At 37.7% G+C, this 27,131-nt stretch overlaps 1 protein-coding gene across 1 annotated transcript in view; it reads right to left on the reverse strand.

Moving 5' to 3' along the window:
* The window catches only part of LOC107684226 (dynein heavy chain 5, axonemal-like), a 112,086-nt gene extending 85,987 nt beyond the window's left edge, over nt 1-26,099 (reverse strand). The window contains 29 exon segments of the mRNA XM_016480440.1: nt 1,230-1,383; nt 2,001-2,200; nt 2,315-2,555; nt 3,747-3,985; nt 4,148-4,210; nt 4,486-4,704; nt 4,951-5,186; nt 5,542-5,743; nt 5,943-6,082; nt 6,616-6,697; nt 7,780-7,973; nt 9,223-9,468; nt 9,860-10,022; nt 12,207-12,352; nt 12,721-12,892; nt 13,616-13,822; nt 14,133-14,454; nt 15,173-15,258; nt 15,345-15,452; nt 17,389-17,604; nt 18,453-18,575; nt 18,661-18,768; nt 21,141-21,254; nt 21,512-21,688; nt 21,841-21,978; nt 22,717-22,935; nt 25,393-25,550; nt 25,740-25,824; nt 25,932-26,099. Of these exon segments, the coding sequence (XP_016335926.1) occupies nt 1,230-1,383; nt 2,001-2,200; nt 2,315-2,555; nt 3,747-3,985; nt 4,148-4,210; nt 4,486-4,704; nt 4,951-5,186; nt 5,542-5,743; nt 5,943-6,082; nt 6,616-6,697; nt 7,780-7,973; nt 9,223-9,468; nt 9,860-10,022; nt 12,207-12,352; nt 12,721-12,892; nt 13,616-13,822; nt 14,133-14,454; nt 15,173-15,258; nt 15,345-15,452; nt 17,389-17,604; nt 18,453-18,575; nt 18,661-18,768; nt 21,141-21,254; nt 21,512-21,688; nt 21,841-21,978; nt 22,717-22,935; nt 25,393-25,550; nt 25,740-25,824; nt 25,932-26,099 (4,926 nt within the window).
* Between the last annotated feature and the right edge of the window lie 1,032 nt (nt 26,100-27,131).

The raw sequence follows: 27,131 nt of genomic DNA on the forward strand, positions 1-27,131 counted from the left end.
AAAAAAAAAAACATCTGTGGAATTTTAAAAAAAAAAAAAAAAAAAAGACACCAAAACTAAACCAAACAAAACAAAACAAAAAAACATTGAGCTGAAAATGAAAGTTTATAAAAATCTCATTACTGTAATATATAATATAATTATTTCAGTGTAAGGATATTTTATTTCAATCATAAAGTGCGCTTGTAAACCATTTTAAAGGGGTCATCGGATGCAAAATTCACTTTTACATGTTGTTTGAACATAAATGTGTTTTGGCAGTCTGTGTACACATCCACCCTATAATGATAAAAATCCAGCCAGTGGTTTTAATTTAATCCCTAAAAATAATATCCCCTTTTTCAAATCAAGCCATTCTCAGCTTCTTGTCTGTGTGACATCACACAGACCAAGGCCACTCCCACGATAGTTGATTGACACTAGTGTTTTACCTTAGACCCGCCCTGAGTGAGCTGTAACAGTTCGACCGCCATTGTTTCGATGCTGGAGCAGGGACATAGGCAAGAATGTCTCCTAAGCGATTGAGGTGTTCTGTTGTTGGGTGTAGTAATGAATATAACAGTCGTCATTTACTCCCGACATCTAAGCCGCTGTAGACGCAGTAAATTACTTTCGTTTTTGAAGGGAATGCGCCCCAAGATCTGCCTAAATACGTCTATGTTCATGCGATTCATTCGTGATCCAGCCTCACCTACAGAAGTGAGCATAAGCGTTTTTTTATGAATCGTTGCAAATCGCCTTTCCTAATAATGTGCTAGTTAGCAAGTTTCACGGCTAAATGCGGCTGAAGTAAACACAGCTCATTAGCATTTAAAGCGACATGCAACAGAACGGGTTGCTGTGAAAAGAGCTGATTTAAACAAGGTAAAAAGGATGGTTTTTTACACTACCATTGAGAAATTTTAACCAAAGCATGTTATAGTCTTTTCATTAAGACCCTGAAGAATCATATCAACTTGTGGAAAATGGGCATCCGATGACCCCTTTAAGTATGTAATTATAATACGTTTTTTTTTTCTATTTTGGGGAGAAACGTCATATTTTAAAATTCATCTTATGATGTCCTATAACATTTAATTTTCACATTGAGCTATGATGCTGTGGATTTGAAATTAATCATGACCTAGTCTTGTTTCTTCACTCTTTTCCCCATTGTTTCTTCACTTTCAATATAATGACTAAAAACTAGGTGTCAATGTTTGGGAGTGACACCAAATTACTGATATTACCTTCGGCAGCTGTTTGACTATGTCTCCACCAACAAAAACAGCCTCAAGGTAAATCCAGAGGTTCTGCACAGTCATCCAATTCTCAATGATACCTGTTGTGTTGGAGAGGTTCTGAACCCACTTCTGGATCTGAGCTTTGAACGGTGTGTTGTATCTATAGAGAGACACAAGGTCAGGGACATCAGAGGATATGCGACTTAACTGGTATTGATCCATTCCATTTGATAGACCTATGCTTTATTAAGTGTACTGAACACAAGACATAAGTCACAATATGTACATTTAAATGCAATGCCACAACACAGTCAATTTGCAAAATTTACAATGAATAATCTTACACTTTACTACAATAGTCCACTTTAGACATTCTATTAACTAACTTTGCAACCACATGTCAACTAACTCTCATTAGAGAATTATTAGTAGACTGTAGAGGTTAGGGTTATAGTTAATGTTAGTAGGATAAGTTGACATGTACTTGCAAAGTTACTTACAGTCAGCAGAATGTCTGTTGGGGGAGCATCAAAATAAAGTGTTAGTAGATATTACACAGTCTACTAACACTCTAATGACTTGTATTTGACATGTAGTGGCAAAGTTACTTATAGTTAGTAGAATATCTAAAGTGTACTATCAAAATAAAGTGCTACCTAATAGACTATTATAAAACTGCTGTGGATATTTTCATAGACATAAAATGTTACTAAAAATAAACTGCTGCATGGATAGTAAAATTTTCCAAAGAAATTAAATGTTGGTCTAACGGCTCACCTGTTGCTCATAAGTGAGCCAAGCACCATCAGGCTATCCTCCATGTTAGTAATGATCTCCGATGTGCTGTCGCCTCTCAGAAGGAGCTCACCTCTGGTTTTAAAGTGAGCAAAAGTAAAAGTCTTGTTGTCCCATTCCGCAATTACTTGCTTGAGTTTCTGCTCGATGTCACGCTCCTTCACAGCACTAATACAGATGTCCTGCACCAATGCGTTGTTACAGTTATAACAGAATTCTTTATTTCATTTTGCGAAATAAAGAGCCAAAACTATGATCTAATCTATCTATAAGTATCTATAAAACTAAATTCTGACCTCAATTTCTTCTTTGTACTTTAGCAGTGGGGCTTCCATGATGTTGCGGAGCTTGAAGTTATCAGTTTCGACCTCAAATGTGTGAACTGTAACCTCAGTAATCCTCTTCCAGTGCCGTGTCATCATGGCTTTGTTAGTCATTAGATCCAACAGGGGGCAGCACTCGCTAAAGTCGTCAATAGTTGTTTTGAGGTCCAGAAATGCCTGCCACTCTTTAAGGGCCCGTGGCAGCTTACGGCACCTGCAAAACAAAACAAAACAAAAAAATTACCTCATTAGGTTAATACATATGCTGACTATTGCACTGGTTTTGAGTTCATTGTTCAAGTTCATTGTTGTGCCTGCTTCATTAGATTTGTACAATTTTATCCAATATTACTGAAAATTAATGTTGTGTGACTGCATATAAAGTAAATCTTGCTGACAGCAAATGACTTTGTTGTAAACCATAAAAATGTTTATTCCTATTGTATTGAACTCAAGTATACTTTAAATTGAATAAGACAGAAAACTCTTCATTCATCCTATTATTCTGCAAAGATTATTGTGTTAGGCACCGATCAGACAGAATGTGTTTTTCAGGTCTGAAAACGCGAGGCGCACCGCACTGCCTTTTTTGGTTGATTTTAGAAAAAAGAGCAGTGCGCTGCGGGTTTTTATGTTGCTAGCCAATCACTGAATCAGCGTAGCACGAGCGCTCTTTGGTTTCATTCGATTGGACAATGGGAAAATATTGTGAATGATGTCGGGCACTTTTCTACGGAGCCCCGCACATGACATGCAAGAAAAAATAAATAAATTGTGCGCACGATTTACTAATTTGTTCCCTTGATGTACTAAAACGTGCACACGATTACTATTTCGTTCCCTCGATTTGCTAAATCGTGTGCGCAATTTACTAATTCGTTCTTTCGATTTATAAATTGTGTGCACGATTTAGCAAATCGAGGGAACGAATTAGTAAATCGTGCGCACAATTTATAAATCGAGGGAATGAAATAGTAAATCGTGCACACGATTTAGCCTACTATTTTTTTCCTGCATGCCATGTGCGGGGCTCCGTACTTTTCTGCTCAGAGTTGCTTTTTTTTTTAACTTCAGCCGCTTAGAGCGCTCCTGCAAAAACGCGAGGCTCCTGGGGGCGCATAAACAGCGCGCAAACCGCTCACTGCCAATACAAAACAATTTAAAAAATGCGTTCTGTCTGATCGGGGCCTTACACTGGTACTTGCTCCAACACAGCTGACTTTAATTTCAGTCCTTGACAGGCATGGAGAATGATCCTATTCTCTGAGAAGCTTCTGCGATTATCCAGAACAGAGCAGCACAATTTAAATCCCCTGGTGCTTTCATGCTTTTCAGTGTAACTTATTATATGACTGCCAGAAAGTGGATATTCAGAAATTTAGTTTGACTTCTGTAACCTTCTCACCTCGACTGAAACTCAAGTAGTTCATTGTTGATTCTGTCAATATTGATGTCAGCCCATGAGATGTCATAGTAGCCGTTGACTGTGTCGATGACACTGTTGTAAAGTCCATAGAGCTTTTGGAGAAGTGTCAACTGTTTCCTGATCTCAAGCAACTGAGGATGCTGGGTAACGGGTAGGCCAAAGAGCTCCTCCCCACCCGTGTATGTGATGTACTTGCGGAATAGGTTGTCAAAGCGATTCTGTGGAACACCAGACCATTTTAGTAAATAACTTATAATAATAACTTAATAATCATTTATATGTACATCAACAAAACATATTGCACAACATTATGTAAAAAAAAAAATCAAGTTATGTTTATGTTTATGGAAACAGGCATGGTAAATTACAGGATACTGTACCTGAAACATAATAAGCCTGTCACTGGCATCCTGGGGAGTCAATCCAACCACCATGGGACCATCCTGAGAATTTGTAGTGCGCAAAACCAGAAAAACATATGCACATATTGTTCATTTATGATAAACAACCACTTTGTTTTCCCTGTGCAGTGGAAGCTTCAAAGAATCACTTAGATTTTTGTGTGGTTTGATTTCTGGCATTTTATATTCAAGAACACCCACTGGAATATAAATGCAGGAAAACAACTGTGTTTGGGCTTGTAACTGTAATTGCCTGAGGGAACACCTCAAAGTGAAAGAAGTGCATGGATAGAGTTTACCTGACCCTCAGGACTCACCTTGTCATAGTCGTGGTAGAAGTGTTGGCAGTCCTCTACAAAGATCTCAACATTTTTGATGAGTTCTCCCCTGAAGTTTGTTTGAAGGGTCACCAGTTCATTCTGCACCTCTGTGCTACGGGAAAGCAGTTTCTCCCAAGTGTACCGAAGTGTGTCCACTTTGTCTGCTTCCTCTTTGGCAATCAACAATCCATATTTATGTAGCATGCTGTACGATTCCTGCAGGCCAAAACCAGGGGAAAAGACATTGAATTTATACCAAAGGACGATATATAAGTTATATTCTGTCCCTATTCCAAGTCTTCTGTGCAAATCGTATGGAATCTTTTTATAAATATTTTTTATCCTAATAGGAGTTTGACAGGTGTCAGTTATAGTGTAAATACACAGCTGTGTAAATATTCAATTTTTTTTAAATAAAATATAGACCCTACATGCTTTATTCATCTTTATATTTGTATGTACCTCAATTGGACCAACTTGAAAGTCTATGGAGATCTGGTGTTCTCTGATCTCTTTAAGCGTTGCCATGGCGATACGAATATCATCCAAGTCCTTAATCGTCCTGTTGAGTTTCTTGCTCGCCTCATCTATAAAAGTGAAGATCTGTTCCATCTCCATGCGATACTTCCTGTTGCAGTGGTGACCAAAATCCACCATCCAACTCTTTGTCTCAGCAGTAAGAGACAATTTCAGATCCGCTGTAGGTAAGTTCAGCAACACACAAAGAATAAAGAGGTCTTTAAGATAACAAAGATAATAATAATCATAATAATCAAATGAAATAACCAACTCTTTCCTCCAGAAATCTGTAATAAGTACACTGCTACTTACGTATACGTACAGTAATAAATATTTGAAAAAATAAATAATTAATTAACCTAAATAAAATGAATTTAAATAAATGTAATATGCATATATTCCAACCTAGAAACAATAACAGCAATATTAAACGTTCACACTATTGCTGCAATCATTATTTGTGCCATTTAAATAAACAAGTCTCTTATCTCTAACCTATCACTATTAGCTTTCTTAGTTTCAGAGTCTGTCTACCTGTATATAATGCCAGAGCTCCTACTGAGATAAACTCAGGCTCTGTATTAATTTCTAGCTCCAGATCCCTGTAGTACAGAATCTGTGACTCAAATTCAGAAAGAAGAGGGTTCCCTTGGATGAATTTCTGGATGGTTTCCTCTCGATCTTTCTTCCAGATGTGGTGATAAAGGCTGAAGGGATCCAGAGCGTTCATTATTTCCTGCGTACAGTACATGAAAGAATCGTACATTACATAAAATATCACAATCACATTATAAACACAACCAAATAAAAAAAACAAACATATTCAGTTAAAGCTATACAGACTTGGTCCCGTGGGACAATCATATTTCTGACTTGAATATCCAGACTCAAAACAAGTTCAACTCTTAAGTAAAAAATAACAAACTGAAACAGACCTTCTTGGTGGAATTGATGGACGTACTAAGCACAGAGACCAGCTTGACAATCTCTTTGTTCTCAGAGATGCTTTTGTGATAGTTCTTAATTTGGACAGGAATGGCCTGATTTGCAGATGCCGATATATCTGAGGTACTGCCTTCTGGAAGAACAAAACATTAAATTCAAAGATGAGAAATCAAAGTTAATAAACAAGAGCAGAGAGGAGCTGTGGGAGAGGGATTCAGTAATATTATCTTTTTGCCTCAAATCAGTTATATGAAGGACCCTTTATCTCTAATCTGTTTCAGAGGATGAAGGGTTTACAGGCAGAGCTGTTTCATTACAGTAAGAAGAGATATGTCGTTGTGACTGCTGTACTCTGTCAATTTTGTGTCAGTTTCCCTATTCTGAGAGCAAGCGATAGAGAGAGAATAAATGATGTGGATAAGATTGTTACCATGACACTAGGGACATGTCACCACTTCACAAAATCACATCCACTGTCTGCATTCATTATCTTTATTCCCCAGTTTTATTTATCAAATGACTGGAGATGAACTTATCCATCCGGAGCTTCAGTTTTCAACCATTATAAAGAGACATTTTAAACTGACCAAAGACCAGTTAGTTCTTGATTTGCTCTGCTGAGCTGTGTAATTACAGAGGGTACGTAAGTACCGGCTAAGCTGCGATGGGTCGATTCGCCATCTTCTGATTCACTCTCTTGGCTGTTCTGTTTCAGAGCAGCCATGCGTCGCTCACTCATTTTCCTCTGTGACAGCAAAAATACTCAAGTCTGACATTTTGCATACATTATAATCAAACAAGAACTATATAGATTTTGTAGGCCTATAGCAACTTTTGAGTTCATGTCAGTTCAAGAAAACAAAATAATTACAGAGTATGAGAATAAAATACTAGGTAAGGTACACTATAGGCTACTTAAACTCAGCATAAAATGGCATTTGAAACCCATTTTACTTGTACAATGTGACATTTTGAAGCGAAGCAGGATTTTTCACAAACATGAATGGAGGGTGGGACTTTTCATCAAGAGGACGGGTTAAAAAATAAAAGGCATTGGTAACATTAGCTGAAAAGGAACATGTTTCAGGGCACTGCATTTTGATGAAAGACTATGAAGAGCAACATTCATGAATTTGTTAGGTATAACATGCATAACATGGTATTCTTAAACAATTTTGAATGGCAGTGAAGATTTTCCTCATGAAATGTCCTACTTCAGACACATATAATGCTGTACAGCTTCTGTATACATTGTATAGTTTTTATATATTCTGGAAAAAAAAATATTTTTTCTCTTTTGACTACATTCTTTCATTTATTCTATGTTTAATGTTGTTTCATTCTCCTGAATGGCTATTTAGCCTGAGTGGCTATTTAGTGTTCAATATATAGTGTTATAGTATATAGTATATAGTGGGTACGGAAAGTATTCAGACCCCCTTCAATTTTTCACTCTTTGTTATATTGCAGCCATTTGCTAAAATCATTTAAGTTCATAACAAAGAGTGAAAAATTGAAGGGGGTCTGAATACTTTCCGTACCCACTGTACATATAGTATATAGTGTTCAAACCAAGTATACAGTAAATATGAACAAACAGCATCTTGTTTAAGTGTAAGCAGTGATAGATGCTATCCACAAAAAGTGTAAATAGAAGTAATATGCTATTTGTACTAATTGTGTGCATAGTTAGTGAAAAATTGCCTTTGCCATCAAGGTTGGTCATTTGCACTCAGTGTAAATAGACACTGTCTATGTCTACTTTTAAATGCGTATTATCTCTTAAAAGTTAATTGAGTCAGATGGTCTTAATGAATGAATACAAACCTTGGAAATTCTTTCCTTGCTCCACTGCCCAACTCCTTTACTGACGCTGACCACACAGTCCACAGCTCTGTTTAAGGCTTGCTGAACCTCATCTAGCCCTGGAACCATGATGATGTTGGGGATGGCTAAACACACTCCCACCCTAAAGATTGGCTGCTGCCCACTTCCCTTCTGCCGACTTGAGGAGTCTGCTTCTGCTGAATGGGAAGTGAAATTTAAAGGGTTGGTTCAACCAAAAATGAAAATTCTGACATTAATTACTCGCCTTCATGTCGTTCCAAACCCGTACGACTTTCGTTAATCTTCAGAACACAAATTAAGATATTTTTGATGAAATCTGAGAGCTCTCAGACCCTGCATAGACAGCAACGCAACTGCAATGTTCCCAGTCACAGAAACATAGCAAGGATATCGGTAAAACCGTCAATGTGACATCAGTGGCTCAACTTAAATTTTGCGAAGCTACGAGAATAATTTTTGTGTGCAAAGAAAACAAAAACTGTAATTTATTCAACAATTCTTCTCCCCGAGTTACTGTCTTCCGCCATTTTGGAGAGTACCATGACCCAAGTGCACGCTTTCCCCAGAACGTAATCAACGTAATCAGCGCTGTTTACGTTCAGGAGAAAACAATGTAAAGAATGCTGATTACATTGATTACGTTCTGGGGAAAGCGCGCACATGCGTCATGGTATTCTCCAAAAAAAATGTTGAATAAATTGCTATTTTTGTTTTCTTTGCACACAAAAAGTATTCTCGTAGCTTTGCAACATTTAAGTTGAGCCACTGATGTCACATGGACTGTTTTACCGATGTCCTTGCTACGTTTCTGGGAATGGGAACATTGCAGTTGCGTTGCTGTCTATGGGAGGGTCGGAGAGCTCTCTGATTTCATCAAAATAATCTTAATTTGTGTTCCGAAGATTAATGAAGGTCTTACGGGTTTGGAATGACATGAGGGTGAATAATTAATGACAGAATTTTCATTTTGGGGTGAACTATCCCTTTAATAACAATGAGTTATAGTTGTTGTAGCGTCATTATATGAAGCTTCATGCTTGGAAAAAATATATAAAGGTGCATTCACATTTACTGTTACTTGGCAAAATCAATCATTCCAATAAGAATCCACAAGATCAAGAGTTTGGTGTGAGGGCAAAAAAATTCCCCCACTGTGATTTGGCACATTTTCAAATCAGTCGTGTGAATTTGTCACGCTAAACAACAGAAGGCTGCCTTGTTTGAAAGTAACTTCTGTGTGAGCAGTGCTGCTTTAATTGACAATAGTCAATAGGCCTATTTGCACACAAAACTCCACTGAAATTTTGCTAAGGTGAACACAACTTAAGAAAAACTTTGACTTAATACATTTTTTAAATAAACCAAAAATAAATGTACTAAAGTATTATCAGTAAAACCACTGAAGGAAGTGACTTCACAAACCCAGGAAATGCATTAGTGATGTTGCATGGATGCGTTTGCGCAGAGTCTCCAGCGTGTTACGGGTGAGGCGCAGTAATGCATCCACATTCCGATGGTTAAAATGAGACAGTAGCTCCTTTGTCTCCTCCTCCATCACCTTCATCAGATCCTTCTTCTTCTTCTTTCTCATCATTGGAGAAGAGGAGGCGACACTAGGGACCATGGTGCTACGTGACAAGAGGCGACCCTCAGATTTATATTCCTCCTCTCCTTTGTATAAATAAAACAGAAATGATAAAAAAATATTACTTTAAGCACTTGGAATATGAGAAGCTACAAAGAATTAATAAGGCCTAGTCCTGCACATTCTTTGGTTTTTCAGCATTTTCTGCATATTTAAAAACTTTTCCACAGTGATAGTAAGATTTTGAGATCCATCCTTTCACACTGAGGACCACTAAGGAGTCATACAAAAAGATGCATTCACTGATGCTCAAGGATGATTCATTTGGTTTTTTTTTTTTTTATTTGGATTTATGCATTTGGCAGATGTTTTCATCCAAAGCAAATTGCATTTCATTCAAAAATAATTTAAATAAAAAAAAGTTAATTTCTGGTGCCAACTGCATGGATGATGAACAGCAGTTCTTACCATCACTGCCCATCTGTTCCACTTTGCTCTCTGTCCTGCTCTCATCCCGGTTTCTCTCTTTTTCCTCCTTCTGCTCAAATTCCAGTAACATATTAATCAGTTCACTGGCTGCCTCCTCCACCAATGAGCTTTTAGTATGTAGCATTTGGGCTCCTTTGATGCAAAGCTCCTAAATTGGAAAATAAATTGAGTGAGCATGATCAGACTGATTATTTCTTCATTCCAAAAACTTTACTGGTGTAGTCACAACAAGAAATTAGGTTTTTAAAAAGATGTAGGCCTAATAGCAAATGACAGCAGTAACAAGATGCCAAAAAATTGTATTTTGGTACCATTTCTATAATAAAATGTAATAAAAAATCAGTTTCGGTTACACTTTATTTTGATAGTCCACTTTAGACATAGTTTCTACTAACTATAAGTAACTTTGCAACCACTTAACTGATTCTCATTAATTTGCAACTACATGTCTACTAACTCTCGGAGTAGACTGTTAGGTTAGGTTTAGGGTTAGTAGAATAAGTTGACATATACTTGCAAAGTTTCTCATAGTCAGTATGTTGTATGTTGTGGACCCATCAAAATAAAGTGTTAGAAGATATTAAGCAGATAGTCTACTAACACTCTAATGACTGCTAGCTGACATGTAGTTGCAAAGTTACTTACTGTTAAAGTGGACTATCAAAATAAAGTGTTACCCATGTTTCCCTAAAAAGCTGGTGTGCATTCTGACTAAATAAAAAGCTCTACCCACCTGACAACGGCCCTCATAATACTAATATCCAGGCAAGCACGGGCTGCCCCTTCTAACCCCTGGTTATCCGATGTTCTTCGTGAGCATCGGACCAAACTCAGGGCAGCAGAGAGAAAATGGCGCAAATCAAAAGATCCGTCAGACCTGAGTATGTATCAGTTTTTGCTTTCATCTTTCTCTGCTGAAGTCCATACTGCCAAATCTTCCTACTTCCACAATAAGATCAACAGCGCTCCAGACACACATAATCTCTTAATCACATTCTTCACAGACAAAACTAGAACAATCAGTAGTCAGTTCGCAGCCCCACACACACAGGACTTCAAACCAACCACACCCACTGCTAAAACTCCTATATTCTCCTTCTGTCCCCTCACTGAGGCAGAAGTATCAAATCTTCTCCTCTCCGGCCATCCTACAACATGCCCTCTGGACCCAATCCCCTCACACCTTCTCCAAGCAATCTCTCCTACACTCTTACCAGCACTCACACACATCATCAGCCCTTGTCATTTCTAGGCTGGACTACTGCAATGCTCTTCTGGCTGGACTTCCATCAAGCACAATCAAACCTATACAAATGATTCAGAATGCAGCGGCACGACTGGTCTTCAATGAGCCCAAAAGAGCCCATGTTACACCTCTCTTTATCTCCTTGCACTGGCTACCGGTTGCGGCTCGCATCAAGTTCAAGACATTGATGCTTGCATATAGAACAGCCACAGGCTCAGCACCCACTCCACTCAGTACTACGAATCTACATCCCCTCCAGAAGTCTGAGATCTGCTTGTGAGCAACGCCTCGTGGTACCATCACAGAGAGGCTCAAAATCACTTTCCAGAACATTCTCGTTCACTGTTCCTGGCTGCTGGAATGATCTTCCCACCCCTATCCGGAATGCTGAATCCCTGATAATTTTCAAGCGACAGCTGAAAACTCATCTCTTTAAACGCTACTTGACTTCATCTTTAAAAAAATAAATAAATAAAAATAAATACTTTTTCTTTCTCTTTATTTATTCCTTCCCTTTTCTAGCTTGTACTTATTTGAACAATGCCTAAAACTTGGTATTTCAAGCACTTCCTGTGTCTGTTTGCCTCTTTAAGAAGAATCACTTTATGTACAGTATTCCCCAATTGTAAGTCACTTTGGATAAAAGCGTTTGCAAAATGACTAAATGTAAATGTAAAAGAAGACTGAAAGTGAATAAGAACAGTTTTTGCTGTCACATTGAAATTTAAATTGAGAGTCAAACTGACACCAGTTTGGTGAACTGGTATCTAATTCACTAATTTGTAGAAATATCTCATTCTTACATTTTTGTACAATCTGCTGACGCTCCAGACAGTTTTAGGGGTAGACGTTTATGCTTCTTTATAAAAATCGTATGTTTCCAAACAAATCACAAATTCATACAAAATCACCACCTCCTCAAATAGTTTTCTGATGAGATCGGGTTGTAAGAGCCCTATAATTTCACTGATCTGAATTTATATATTTTAGCAAGGAACTGGTTCTGCCTCAATGTCCTTTGAGAAATAACAGCATGTTGCTATGAATATAGAATATTAAATATTTTATGTATATGTATGTGTGTACCTTGGTGGTCTGTACAAACTCCTCACAGGTGCATGGCTCATCTTCAGGCACCACACACAGCGTAGTTGTGCTCATTTCCTGGAGAACAGCATCAATTCTAAACTCCACCAGGTCATTCACTCTTTGCAGCAGAAGTTCAAGGTCCTCTGTGAACCAGGAGAAAGAACCCTTTCATTTCAAATATCTAATCATACAGGGCACATTTACAAATGTCTCGTGTACACAAAAAGGCTGGAAGTATGTGGACACCCCTTTGTCCACACTAATGCTTGTTTCTGAATGGCAGCAAATCCTAGCAGGCATATTCCCGGATAACGTGGAAAGCCTTCCAAGAGGAGCGGAAGCTGTTCTAATGACATTGTGAGGACAAGCTTCCTATTAATGGCAGTGGCCTTGATATTAAATGTTCATCAAGTATATAATTGGGTGTCCACATACTGAACTTGTGGCCATTTACTGTAGTGTATGTTCCTAATGTGATCATGGAAATCAGCTGTAAAGTGGAGTCTCTCACCAAGTGCAGTAGTGATTCGATTAAGGTATTTCTCTATGTTAAGAGAGGTCCAACTGAGGGAGGTCAGACCGGGCAGAATGGCCTCATCTACTTTAGCCACATGTGGCATGAGCAGTTGTTCAAAGGCTGGCTGGATCTTAGACCTAACCCTGGAGTTCTCTCTCACCATCAACTGAAGCAAGGAACAAACGACGCAACAGCACACAAGCAAAGGAAATGACCTTATTAGTGAAGCTACATGTCACAGTATGTACATTGATCTGATGGGGTTACTTGAATGGTTTGAAAAAAAAACAAAAATCAGTATGAAAAATAAAATAACATTTTTAAATAACACAGAAAATTAATATAAATATTATCATGTAAAGATTCAACTGAAACCAAATACAAAATCTAAAAATAAAAATAATTCAAAATATTAATGAAAGGAAACTAAATTAACACTGGCACTGTATGTGTGTTGATCAATGTTTATTTGTGAATAAAAGCCAAAATTAGTTGTAATATAAAGATTGGGTCTCTTCGGAATACTTGAATTAAACCGCTTTATTCATATGAATGACTTTTATGATGTCTTTAACTTTTGAAGTCTGAAAATTTCTTCATTTGTGTTCTGAAAATGAACACAAGTCTTACAGGTTTGGAAAAAAAAGGGGGGTGACATCTAGTTTAGTCATGAAACTCTACATGGAGCAGGCTTATAGGTTCTTAATGCAATCTGCAAACAATGACATCCACCAGCATGGCACAAGTTGATTGGCCTGTGCTGATTCTACTGCCAATGAGCTTGCTACTTAACTTTTAAATAGTTTGGTTCAGAAACCCTCCACCTCCCCCAGCTCCACCCATATACGTAGATCTTCCACAAATAAAAAAAGGCTACAAGTAGATATACCTGTAGTTTATTGTAGTTCTTTTTTAAAACATATTTTTTCTGCTGCAAGATGGCTGCAAAGGGTGAAATCTCCAGTCCCATTCCTAGAATGCAGTCTGTTTCTCGAATCTGAATCAGGATCTGGGGGTCAAAGTTCACATACAGCTCCCCAGTTTCTGGACTCTTGACGAGCAAAGAGGCTTGCAGGCCCACTTTAACTGCTTCAGCCTACAGACAAACAGATGAATATGACTGGTTGTTTTGTTAAAAGAAAGATAAAATTGCATTTAATTAATTTAGTTATTGTATATCTGTAAAGATGACCAGAATTGCTTTCTATAAAAATCTATAAAATATTTATTTAAAAAATGTCTACAATCTTAAAAGAGAGGAAAGTAAATAAATGAACAGTTACAGGGTAAGAACATTAATTATTTAAAACACATCACCAAGTGAAAGTGGCACATGAGCAAAGAGTCAAACGCGTCTAAAGCAAGTAGTCAACAGTTCCTTATTTTGACTCTACAAGACAACTGACCTCTGCCATCCAGCTCTGATGATAAAGCACCTCAAACTCCAGCAGCACCTTGGCCACCCGGTTGTAATTTTGAATGATGGGTTTGGCATCTGGGGTGCTGAATAGCCCAGGCATCTGCTGGAAGAGATCCATGGGCTCCTGTATGCCGCTGTAAAGCTGCCGAGCCCAGAGGATCTTCCCTGAGATTGGAGGGAGATCTGGAGCAATGGGGGGATCTGTCTTTTGCTTGGTATACATTCGAGAGATCATCTCAATGTCCCTTCCAAAGTTTTGCAGAATTTTATGGTACTTCTCATTGATGCGCAAGTCTGGGATGCCAAGCCTGGTGATATGAAAATGTGGGGGGGGGTATAAATAGTTTAAATAAATAATTTTTAAAAATCCAAATAAATGTTGTTCTTTTAAACATTTAAGGAAAATAAATCAATTAAGTCATAAAAATATAGTTGAAATAAATTAAATCTGTTATTCAAAATTGCAATAACATTTTACAGTATTACTTATTTTTTTATCAAATAAACAGTACAAATACAGTAACAGAAACATTATAATTCTTTGTAACAATTTAGATTAAGGAACACATATTCACTATTAACTTAGAGTTTTCCTTCAATAAACTCCCAATCTGCTGCTTATTGATAGTAAGTGAGGCAGTTGTTGTAGTAGTTAAGTTTAGAAATAGGGTAGGGTTAAAGGAATCTAGAATATGGTCATGCAGAATAAGGCATTAATATTTGCTTAATAAGTACTAATAAACAGACAATATTATTTTATACAAAAAATAAAAAATAACTCTTTAGTGTAGGGACCAATTCTCACTGCTTATTAGCATGCATATTACTAGAATATTGACTTTGCTATATTTATAAAGCACATATTCTACTACATTTTTAATCCTACAAAATACTTAAACTAAACAACTACCTTACTAACTATTAATAAGTATAAATTAGGAGTTTATTGAGGCAAAAGTTATAGTTAATAGTTAGTTAATAATGAGAGCTGACCCAAAGTGAGAGAAAAAAACTCTATATTATTACCTTTCAAATTTCTTGAGCACATATAAAGCTCGCTCAGTATTTTGAATTCTGTCACAGGTGTTGTCCATGAAAGTTTTCAGTTGGTTCTAGAAAGAAATATTTAAAGTATAAGCAATTTTATAGCAATAAATAAAAATAATAAATAATAAAACAAAACTGAAAACATACTTACATGAAGTTCACTGGTTTGTTTACAAAATTCATCATAGTCCTGATCAAAGTCTGTCGTTCTTTGGTCCAGGGAACTGTACTGTTTTTTCTTCATGGTCAACACAATGGTCTAGATATACAGAGGACAATATAATCACTAATACACACACATAAATATTTATTACATGCCAAAATGTGCAATAGTCCACCTAAATTGTCAACCTCATGTTGTTCAAGATTGTTTGTTAATTGGCATAGGGATCACAAAAAGAAATGTTTAAGAATTTTCACACTGCTTTTTCGAAATAACAAACACAGTAACCAGTGGCTGCCAAGCTCCTGTATGGACAATAAAAAGTCCATAAAAGTAGTCCATACAGCTTGTTGTGCTATAAGTCTTCTGAAGCCATGTGTTCCTCAAAAGTATTAAAGTATCACAGGCTTGGAATAACACGAGAGAAGGTAAATTATGATAGAATATTCATTTTTGAGTGAGGTATTCCTGTAATGCCTTTTGATAGAACAACCATGAACCGATCTTGTACCAAAAGCATTCCCAGTTGGAAAGACAAATATTCAGTCGTTTGCTACACCAGCACTCAGCTGTGTGTACCAGAACACCTTAAATGCCCAGAGGAGCAGATTGTTGTGAAATATTCATTGACTCCTGCAGACTGTCAACTTTCACAACGAACAGGAGTTAGTGATAGATCTTTATCAGCTTTTGTTCAATTATTCAGTACTCCTGGAGCATGGAGTGCTCTGGGTCTGAACTTTGTTTCCATGGACACAAAAATGAGAGTGAATAAATAAACTTGTGACTGGAATAAAGAGATGCAATTAATGTTAATGGACTCACAGTACGACAATACTAGGTTTTAGCTACAGGTAACATTTGCCCTTTAATGCAAATCCAGGACCGGCCTGCCAACTTAAATCAGGGCCTTTGTGATTTTAAAATAAACCACAATACTGATGTCAGATCAGTGTAAAAGGGCAATTTTTACTTATAAGTTAAATATATGGCTTTAGTTCCCATGCTGGTTAATGCTTTATGATGAGACATGCATTATGTTAAAAACAGGTTATTCCTTTACGTTTACCTCCCATTTCCCTAGCATATCTGCAGTCTGTCCATGGTAGGCAGCAGAAAGAACAAATACCACTTAGTCCATGTTAACAATGCTTATTCCAACCAGAAAAAAATGTTATATACTGAATCAAACCTCCATTAAAAGCCATCCATCTTTTTTATGCAAAAGCAGTTGTATACAGGTATGAGGATACAGGTAAAGTGGGACAATATTAATATTTATCATTATGTGTATATTCCTCCGATACTGGGCATCAGGATTAAAGGGACAGTCCATCCAAACATGAAAATGCTGTCATCATTTACTTGGCTTTGTACTGTTATAAATTGGTAATAACTTTCTTCTGTGAAAAAAAGTTATTTTGAAGAATGAACAGTTTCAGTTGCCATTGACTTCCCATTGAAAAAAAATACACTGGAAGTTAATGGTGTTTGGTCATCAACATTCTTCATAAAATATCTTCTTTTGTGCTCAGCAGACGGAGGAAAAGCATACAGCTTTGGAACGACATGAGGGTGAGTAAATGATGACAGAATGTACATTTTTGGATGGACTATCCCTAAAATATTATGGAATAACATGTAACCATTTGTAGATCTACAGCAATAGCGAATTATCTGAAACCGGCCTACTTTACCAGTATTCACCCTATGAGACTTACACATTACCATTATGAACAGTACATTACAATGATCTTAATAAATTCTAATTATACCCCCAGTGTATAATATGGTTCTTGTGAATATCTTACAATGACTGCACAGACTGAGGTGTTTGACAACCTTTCATTAAATCTCGGATTACACAGTTGTTTTAGTTCACTAACAAATGCCTCATCCAAATTAAACATGTATGTGCCGCTAAAGAAGGCAACCTATCCTTACTTCAGGAATTACACTATTATCTTCTGGGTATGTTCTTTTGTCTTCTGTGCAAATCTAAAAATAGACCACTACGTCATGGCCATGATACCTGAAATCTGGTTGCCATGGTTTCCAGTCCCTCAATTTTGGAGTCTTGCAGGGCATTGTAGGTGGTAATGGTGCTAAACATGTTTAGAATTTTGTTCAGCCGTCGCTGACATGTGTCAAACTTGCCAAAGATGTACATCTCGCTAAAGTCAAACTGGCACTCCGAGGGATTCTCCTCCAGTTTCTGCTTGGTTTTTTGGAAATACTTCTGGTATTCCTAAAATATTGAACAGAATTTGTGTTTACAAGTTATTCATCTGATTCAATATATCAAAATATTTTAAATGTAATATTCATCTACTGTTCCACCACTTATTATTTATAACTTATTTGTTGTTTTCTTGTATTTATTTTTCCCTAAAAGGTATGAATTGAAGTATTGTGTTCAAATGCAGTGTTTAGGAGATGAACTAAAAAATAAATAAATAAATAAATACACACACATACAAACAATATATCAAACAAGCAAATAAATAAATAAATTGATTGAACAACTTTAATGTGACGCTTGTATTTTAAATAATTAAATTAGTAGAAAAAAAGTTTATAATTTGAGCTGTGGAATTGTTTAAATTATCCATTTTGAGGTATAACATCTGTCATGTCCATTTCTGACAATCTTGCAGATAAAGTTACAGAGTTTATTGGCTTTACAAGGTCATGACATTGAAGTTGAACTAAATAAAGTCACACTAGTCTTCATGCTAGCACATATAATATTTATGTCGTCTGGTTATGTGTTCTTCTTGTGTTTATCTTTGCCTACAAGGGATGAACATCAGAGCCTTAAAGCTTAGCAAAATCTGTGTCTTGGCAAAATGGGATAGACAGATGTAGAAGAATGAAGCTGTGGATGAAGGTTAAGCATTGTGTTCAAAGACAGTGTTCAGCAGACATGCTCATAGAGCTTTTTTTTCCCTATTTGTCACTAACAGTACATCTTTTTACTTCTCGCATTAAAGGCCAAGGAAAATGTGACACATTTTGCCTTTTAAAAAATGCTGTGGTATCTAGACCTTGATCAGTATATATAAGCACATCCTCCAGCTAAATGTCACATTGTACCTGATTCAAGCGAATGGCAGCTTTAAGCTTCTCAGATACCACTTCCTGCGGCTGATCCCATATGGTTGAGGAGCCGTTATTTGTGATATAGGTCTTACAGGCGGTGATCATTTGATTTGTAACCTAAGGAGAAAGATTATATTTCCAGTTTAAAGTATTAAGTTTGTGAAATGAAATTTAGTTATCTTGGGTGTCACCTCACTTTTACCTTGACAAAAAGGGAAGTGATCCTCTCTGAGGTGTTGTAGTAACGAGAGATGCTATGGATCATACGTATTGTGTTTATGAGCCCAGGAATAGCTTCTACCATGGACACCTACATAAAGATGCACAAAGAACACAGTAATATCACAGGGTGTAATAAACTCTGTGTAAAATACTCTTTATAAACTAGCTATAACACACTGCTATAGGCTAAGTAGGGCATTATATACGTCCTTGAATAGCCCATTTTTTCTGTGATATTGTAGCAGTCCTTCCTTGCACCAATTTTGGTAGCTACTAACAGAATCAGAATCAGAATGAGCTTTATTGCCAGGTATGTTTACACATACGAGGAATTTGTTTTCGTGACAGAAGCTTCCACAGTGTAACAGAATGACAGTGACAGAACAAAAAAACACAGATAATAAAAAAATTAAAAAAATAGAACAAGTAAATAAGGAATAAAAATTTATAAATCGACATTTGTATTTGCAGGTATATTACAATAGACATTTTTGTATGAACAGGTATATTATGTGCAAATTTGAGGTGTAGACTAAGTATGTGTGTTAGATAAATAAGTGTATGAGTGTATAAATAGTGTTGTGTGTTCCACAGTTATTGCCAAGTGTTCATGAGATGGATGGCCTCCACTGAATACTGGGAACCACCTACACGACTTGCCATTTTGGAGATGCTACCCATTACTATTTAGCCCTTGTCAAAATCACTCAGATATTTTTGCTTGCCCAGTTTACCTGACATAAAATTCAGGAACTGACCGTTCACTTGCTGCCTAGATTACCCCACCCCCACCACTGTAATGATATAATCCATGTTATTCCCTTCACCTGTCCGTGGATTTATTGTTGTGGTTGATCAGTGTACTGATTAGTGTGATTGATCAGAATATATATATATATATATATATATATATATCATCCTGCAGCACGCTATCAGAGTTCCTCTGAAACCCTCCACCTCCCCCAGCTCCACCTGTCTAGACCTGCTAAGGCATTTATAGCCACATTTCCATGTTTCCAATCCAGTCGTGTTTCCACTGTCACTTCCAGGGCTTGATTGTGCCTCGTCGGGGCTTCCTCTGGGCCAACGGCCAAAGTTTTTTGGCCCGCCGAAAACCTTGGGCCAAAGCGGGCCAGCTCGGGTTTGAGGAGTAGTTATGAACAAAGGCAGCGTTTCTCTGCGTCTGCATCAGCATCAGCGCTGCAGATTATTTCATATAGTTAACAGCTATAACACCAGTATTAAAGACTTTAAATATAATTTTAGCTCCAAACTCACTTTCCGACAGCAGCGAGTGTTTGGAATAACTTCTGTTTGAGATCCGATGTGGATTATCATGTTCACCATACAAGGCAGACATATTTATAAGTGATGCAAAGTACTATGCACGCTAGCCATTACCATAGTAAATATGGTAAATACGACCGCTCGAAGAAATCAGACAAATCATATAGGCTATCAGTCAGTAAGTCTCATCTCTTTATACCTGACTGTCTGTTGTTCATATTTAGCTCCATGTATGTCATAAAATATATCATAATCATAATTTTTGTTCGGGAGCTCCCTCTGCTACTCAGGTCGTATTTTTAATGGAAAATTATAGAAATACTCATTCTTTCTAACTGTGATGTATAAGTTACTGTGACTACAAATAAACAGAAACAGACGTGACTGAATAAGTATGTGTCCTCTTTCTTTTGTGAAATAAAGGTAAATACCACTTTATTTCTGTGTGACCAATTTTTCAATCCTGACAAATTAATTCATTATGATCAATGTATCACTTAATATTGTAAAACTGGTAAAACATCGATGCTTTTGGATTTAAATCTATGTAAACAACAAAACATACAAACAAACGTCCGCTTTTATCATATTCGTTTTGTGATCGCGCTAGTTCCAGTGATTTATTTCTGATTAGTTTTCTGATAACTTCTCTTTGTTGGTGAAATGATGGGGTTGTGTGACATTGTTCTAAAGAGGCGTGTAAAGGGCAGAATTTATTGAAGTGCAGCGGAGCTTCTGGCCCGACGGTGGAAACTATATGACGACGGTAGAAAAGCATGATTTTGGGCTCGGTGCTACAGGTCTGAGGCTATTAGTCCTGCCCGGCCTGTTGAAAGCACTGGCTCGCACTGGCCCGACAGTGGAAAAGTGGCTTATGTTTGCTTATTCATGCAGCAGCAAGCATATCTTACAAGCTCACAGGAATGTGTGTGTGTACAGTATCTATTGGCAGTTGCAATTCCATAATTGCTTGGCAATGTGCATAGCAGATCTAGTCCACCAAGACCAACTACATTAATAATGTCATGTCCACAAACATGCTGAGACTATTCTAAGAGTTGCTATGATTGAAAGATACAATTTTCTATATTATCTACACAAGATGCTGAGCAGTATGATTTAATTTCATATTTTTGAATGGCACAAATGTAGTAACTGCAGAATAAGCCTTACAGGGTTGCTGTTGTACAGCGGGTCACAGAACTTCTCAAGGGTGTACAGGTACTTCACATTGTCTTTGGCCTCATTTGCTGCATCAGTGATTCTGATGTCTAGTTCTCGCCAAACCTGGGGAGACAAATAGTTTAGGGGCTGAAAATTAGACCTCTAACTGACTGGTAAAACAGCTCAATCAAGGACATTACTGAACTGAAAATGAAAAAAAGTCATATTTTTTTTAGAAGGAATATTTAGCTCATCGTTTCAAAAAATTCAATTAGAAAATAAATTTACCTTCACATTTATGTGGCAAGATAAATGCCCCAGCTATTGTCTCATTCACCAAACAGCTAATAATGATATATAAATATAAACCATCAACTAACCTTAATCAGTTTGGACTTGGCTATAATTAGAACCCCCAGCACAGCTTTGACCTCAGGGCTCTTCAACTGGTCCAGCAGGTAGTTAAAACAGGACATGCGTTTCTTCCAGTGATCAAGCTCTGCACGGGGGCCCAGGTCATCTGCCTCTTTCCTTAGCTGGTCACTCTCTGCAAGGACCTTCAGAGCACAAGACAGGGTGGTTAAAAAGTCAATACAACATATTAAAGACATCTGCAAAGAAGTTACAATTTTGAGGAAAATCTAACGTTATTTACAAGCACACCATCTCATATTATAGATTCTACACGACAAAGTAATGCATTTGAAACCTGTTCGATCTGTTTGAGCCAAGTTTTCATGCAGGCTTCAATCTTCTCCAGAGCTTCTGTGCTATTGGCCACAGCAGTGTAATCTGAAGGACCTTTCAATGTCTTCAAGTCAAATGTTTCACATTCTTTGAGGTTTACCTGAAATATCAAACAGTTTTCACAGATGTTACTTTGGGTCAGAGATATTTTAGCATCTTGGATATTACATTAAAGATTTAGTCTAAATACAAATTAAAATACAGTAATCAGGTTTTATTGTTTATTACAAACAAGTAATTCAATAAATTAACTACACTATACCAAAGGAGTACATGGAAAGAGCCACTTTAATGTTTTTGTAAGAGTGCTTTTTACTAGGAATATAGTAATTTATTATTTAAGCTGTAAAGTTGTCTAAATCATCAATTTTGCGGTACGACTAATTTATAATTTCTGGTAACCTTGCAGATATCATGCAATGAGTTTATCTGCTTTACAAGGTCATGACACTGAAATTCAAAGCTAAGTAACTATAACTCTAAATAAAGGCACACAAATATATAATATAATATATAATATTTGAAAGAATGTGCTTTTTTTTTTTTTGGAACCCCAAAATATTTATTTTAAAATGGTCAACCCCCTCCCCGGCACAATCCAAGATCTCATAAATCCAGAAAAAGGATCTTGACTGCTGAAAGCTTGAAAGAAATGAGAAAACTAGCTTTAAATTTCCAATATTTCATCTGCCTGACCAAATCTACCATCCAATTCATTTTTGAGAGACTATGGATCAATATAGCACTAGAATGGAATGTGTGAGTGTGTGCATCCTTGAGTGTGTTTATGTTATTGTAGAAGTGTGCCTCTTTCTTTGTTCTTTTGTATTTGTGAGACCTTTTCCTGCAGGCTCTCCTGTGCCCCAGCTAACACAGAGACAAAGCTGTCCAGAGAGCTAATAAAGTCTTGCTTGACAGCCTGAGCCTGCGGGCTTGCTAGCTCTCCCCAGCCGTGGTTCATCTTCCTCAGAGTGGGGATGAAGATCTCTGACAGCAGCTGCTCCACGCTCTTCAGCAGACCAACACCCGTGGTGTCCAACATGTTAAAGTTCACATCCTATGAGAGAGCAAACAGAGGGGACAGGATGAAAACATACACAAGACACTTCTGTTGTTGTTTTCAAGACATATAAGGCTCTAAACGAAGCACAATATTACACACAGCAAATGGTCAGTAGAAGAAGAAAAAAACAATTTACTAAGATATGGTGGCCCAGATTTACTAACAGCTTACACCAGCGCAAACAGTCTTTTTGCGTTAAAACAGTACTGTCAGAATTTATTAAGTGAAGAACTAGTTATTTTTGCGCCTGACCTTATTGAATATGCATTTGTAGGTGTCACGAATCCGGTCCGTGGACTTCCATCCGATCGCCACCAGAGGTCACTCGTCCATCATATTGACTCTCTCACTACACTGACTTTGCACGTCACCATGGACTACACTTCCCATGCACCAATCACACGATCACCTGAGACCAATCACACACACTACATAACACCCACTCAGTTCCTGCTCCGATCCCCGAGAATTGTTCTGCGTTTAGCACTCCCCAAGTGTTAGCTGCTTTACCGAGCCTGTTTTACTGCTTTACTGTTTCTGTTTAGTCTCTAGTTTTTGTTTAGCGTTTATCTCTAAACATTCCTTTCCCATTTTTTAGTTTTAGTCTTAGTCTAGTCTTTCCGTGTTGCCTTGTTGTCTGTTTCCTGACCTTCTGCCTGTGTTTATTGGATTACCCCTCTTGTCAAGCCCTCTGGATACTGTTCGCCGATCGTAGACCCACGCTAGCCCAAGGAATATTCTTTGTCTTGCCTGTGCCATACCTGTTTGCTGTTGTTCGACCCTGCCTGTGTTTTTTGACCACTTCTCTTGTGAATACAAGCTTGCACATGGATCCGCATGCCTCTCGTCTCGTCAGCCCCGTTACAGAATACTCGGCCATACAAGGACCCAGCATCTTTTCTGAAGAACATTGGCCAGGTATGGACACGGCAAGGATTTTGTTCGCCCTTAGACAGGGCCCGCGATCGCTGGAGAACTATGTTCACGAATTTTTAGCCATAGCACACTATTCTGATCTACCAGACTGTCTTTTGATAGAGTTTTTTTGTGAAGGCCTTAATCAACCTCTACGATCTGAGCTTAGACGCGAGGGTCCGCGTTCGTCACTGAGTTGTTTTTTGGACTTTGCTTTGTTGACTGTTGGCTCTCTATTCACTGTGGGTATCGCGGAGGAACGCGACCCCGCACTCACTCGTGTAATGGCCCCCGCACTAGATTACGCTCACAAAATGCCGGCGACAGATGAGCCTGATCACAGAATGGCGGACAGTCATAAGTCAAACCAAGTCAAAGTTGTTCGACATAAGTCAAGTCACGTCACAACTGCTCTTTCTGAGTCACATCAAGTCACAGTTGATCTTCATGAATCAGGTCACATCACAGCTGATCATCTAGAGTCACGTCGCATCACGTCTGTTCACTCAGAGTCCTGTCACTTCCTGTCTGTGGCACCCAGACCCTCAGGGACTGTTTCTCAGTATCCCAGACTGGCATCCAGCGTGGAGGACCCACCATTGGTGGCTGCACGCGCAGCTGGTATCCCCAAACCCACTCACTCTAGCCCTCCTGTTCCTGAACCTATTCCCCTGTCTGTAGCGCTTCCCATAATGGGGATTGCTTTCTGGAGTGTATGGGCTGCATACACCACCACGGAGACTCTTGAGACAGCGGCGCCTACTATGATGTTTCCAGAGGTGGCGGCTGATGCTGCAGAACCTCCCATGGTAGTGGAGTTCGCTGCTGTTTCCCCAGAGGAAAAACAGCTCTTGTGAATAAAAGCTTGCACATGGATCCGCACGCCTCTCGTCTCGTCAGCCCCGTTACAGTAGGAGTTTCCCTTTCAGACGCAAAATTTATGGGAGGAGAATATTAAAATGAATCAGGCAACACGATTTACTAACGTTTGCGCTTGTCAAATTACTGGTATTTGCGCCATTATTTAACGCCCCCAAAAAAGCATATCTTAAAGCAGACGGTAATTTGCGCTGCTCTTGGTAGATTGCGCTGGTCATTATGGAAATGATCTGGCTGCGTCTGTGTTCTTTAATGTGTGCATTGTTAGTAAATGACAACTTACTGACAACTGATATTTGTATGTTGTTGTTTTTTTCGCAGTCTGCTGTACTGTTATAAAAATAAAATTGATTTACATTACAAGCTCACTTTTCGGCCACATAAATATCAGCAATTGCACCAAACTGCATTATTTTAGCTTGGTCTGCTGAAAAGAGTTTGATTTAAAAGAGTTTATTCTTTAAAAAATAGAGTAACAGGAAACCAGCAACATCTACCATATGGAATGTATCAAATAAAATATATGACCAGGGCAAGACATATTTACAGAAAAAAACAACAACATGATCTTGTTATTGACATGGTTAACAGATGGTGAGATTTTCCTGGAAAAATCTTAGGGGCAGCTTTTCACACATTTCTCTTTATTCCATTTACCCTGTGGATATTCTCTGATGTGATAGGCTTGGAGGTGTTTGCCCGGGTGAAAAATACACAAATGCCATTGAGGGCCACATCTGTGCCTTCTGTCACAAAGACCTTGGCTTTCTTATCACTGAGGAGGATACAGCTACCAAAGACAAAGACAAATTGATCTCATCACATTTATTGTTTGGGTGCAGTGTAAGAATTTAATGAGAATCATCATTGGGAATACTGACAATTAAAATAAATTACAAACACTAGTGAAACATTCAGAGAATTGCAGTATTTATCTTATTTTATTTATTTATTTATTTTTAATGATTACTATTTTCACAATATGATTCACAGGCTTTACTTACCTGTGTCCACAGGCTCTGTGTCCTGGTAGTATAAAATGAGGTGAGGAAGGCCATTGGCAGCAAAGAACTGCTCTATCCGCTCAATCTGAAACATCAGTCATAATATTGTTAAATAGCAATATTAACAATTTTCCAATGTTCTCCAAAACCAAATTAAGACTGTTAGAAGTGTGTATATGGAATATTGTTAACCTGTGTGCCCTCCAGTATCGCATCTTCCACTTCAGCTTTCTCCAGGCCCACACAAGAGGACACAATGCTGAGAACATAGTCATGTCTGCTGTCCAGCTGTGCTCTCTTGGCCTCACGCTCTTCCTTCAGCTTTTGCTGTATGATAAGAAGATGTGCCCACTTTAGCATCAACATTTGATTCTTTTGCTTTGACATGCTTTTATACATGGCTTGTTAATATCAAATAGGATAGGTTTAGCAGGACACTGTACTGCAGGATTATTTTTAACTTTAACTTTCAACTGAATTGTTGAAAAATGAAACACCTTCAAACTAAGTGTATTAATGTTTAATACAACATGTATCACATGTTCTATAATAAATGTCGGGAGGGGGTGGGTGTTCTTATTTCAGAGAAACATTTGATAACCCTGCACTATAGAAATGAACTAGCAATAAAAAAAAAAATGATAATAATAAAAAAAATTATTCTGTAATACCACCTCAGATCATAACAAAAAATGAATAAGATCTACAGTCAATCACTGGCAGAGATGTGTTCCTCTATCACTTTATATTTCCATGATAACCAAACAGAATTTCTTTAAAAATGTTTGGCAATATAGTATTGACAGCTGTATTGCTGACAGTGATCCTTTGTTCTCAAAAATACAAATAATGGATGAAAAATAATTTTGAAAATAACTTTCAATCATCTTTTAGAACCTTTAGAAAAATCTTCAGAAAAAAATACGTTTTTTTGTAAAACTATTTTAATATATCCTTTAAAATCTTTTATTATTATTATTATTATTATTATTTATTCATGAGACAAGGATGAACTGAAGGACCCCACCTAATAATTACATCAATAAAATAAGTTACCTCAGTATCCTCATGTACATAAAGTATTAATGTTTCTTGACTCTTTCACAGCTTAGAAGTCTGTCAGACTCTGTTCCGTGTTTTGTGGTTGTTTTGCTCCTCATGTGCCTTCCTTTACCATGTTTAATTTGTCCCAGGCTGGTTTTCCCCCCCCGCGGCGATGGAAATTGCCGCTTGCGTCGCCGCCCTAGCTCGTCTCGATCTCCCCTTCTACGAGTACGCCCGGGAGTTCTGCAAGCTCGCGGAGGTGACGGCGTTAGAAGACGCCGTCCTCAATCAGCTGTTCTGGCTCGGGGCCAACTACCATCGCCCCGTGGACCTCCCAGACACCACTGG

Source organism: Sinocyclocheilus anshuiensis, unplaced genomic scaffold (genome assembly GCF_001515605.1).
Source record: "Sinocyclocheilus anshuiensis isolate Anshui unplaced genomic scaffold, SAMN03320099.WGS_v1.1 scaffold113, whole genome shotgun sequence".
NCBI lineage: Eukaryota > Metazoa > Chordata > Actinopteri > Cypriniformes > Cyprinidae > Sinocyclocheilus > Sinocyclocheilus anshuiensis.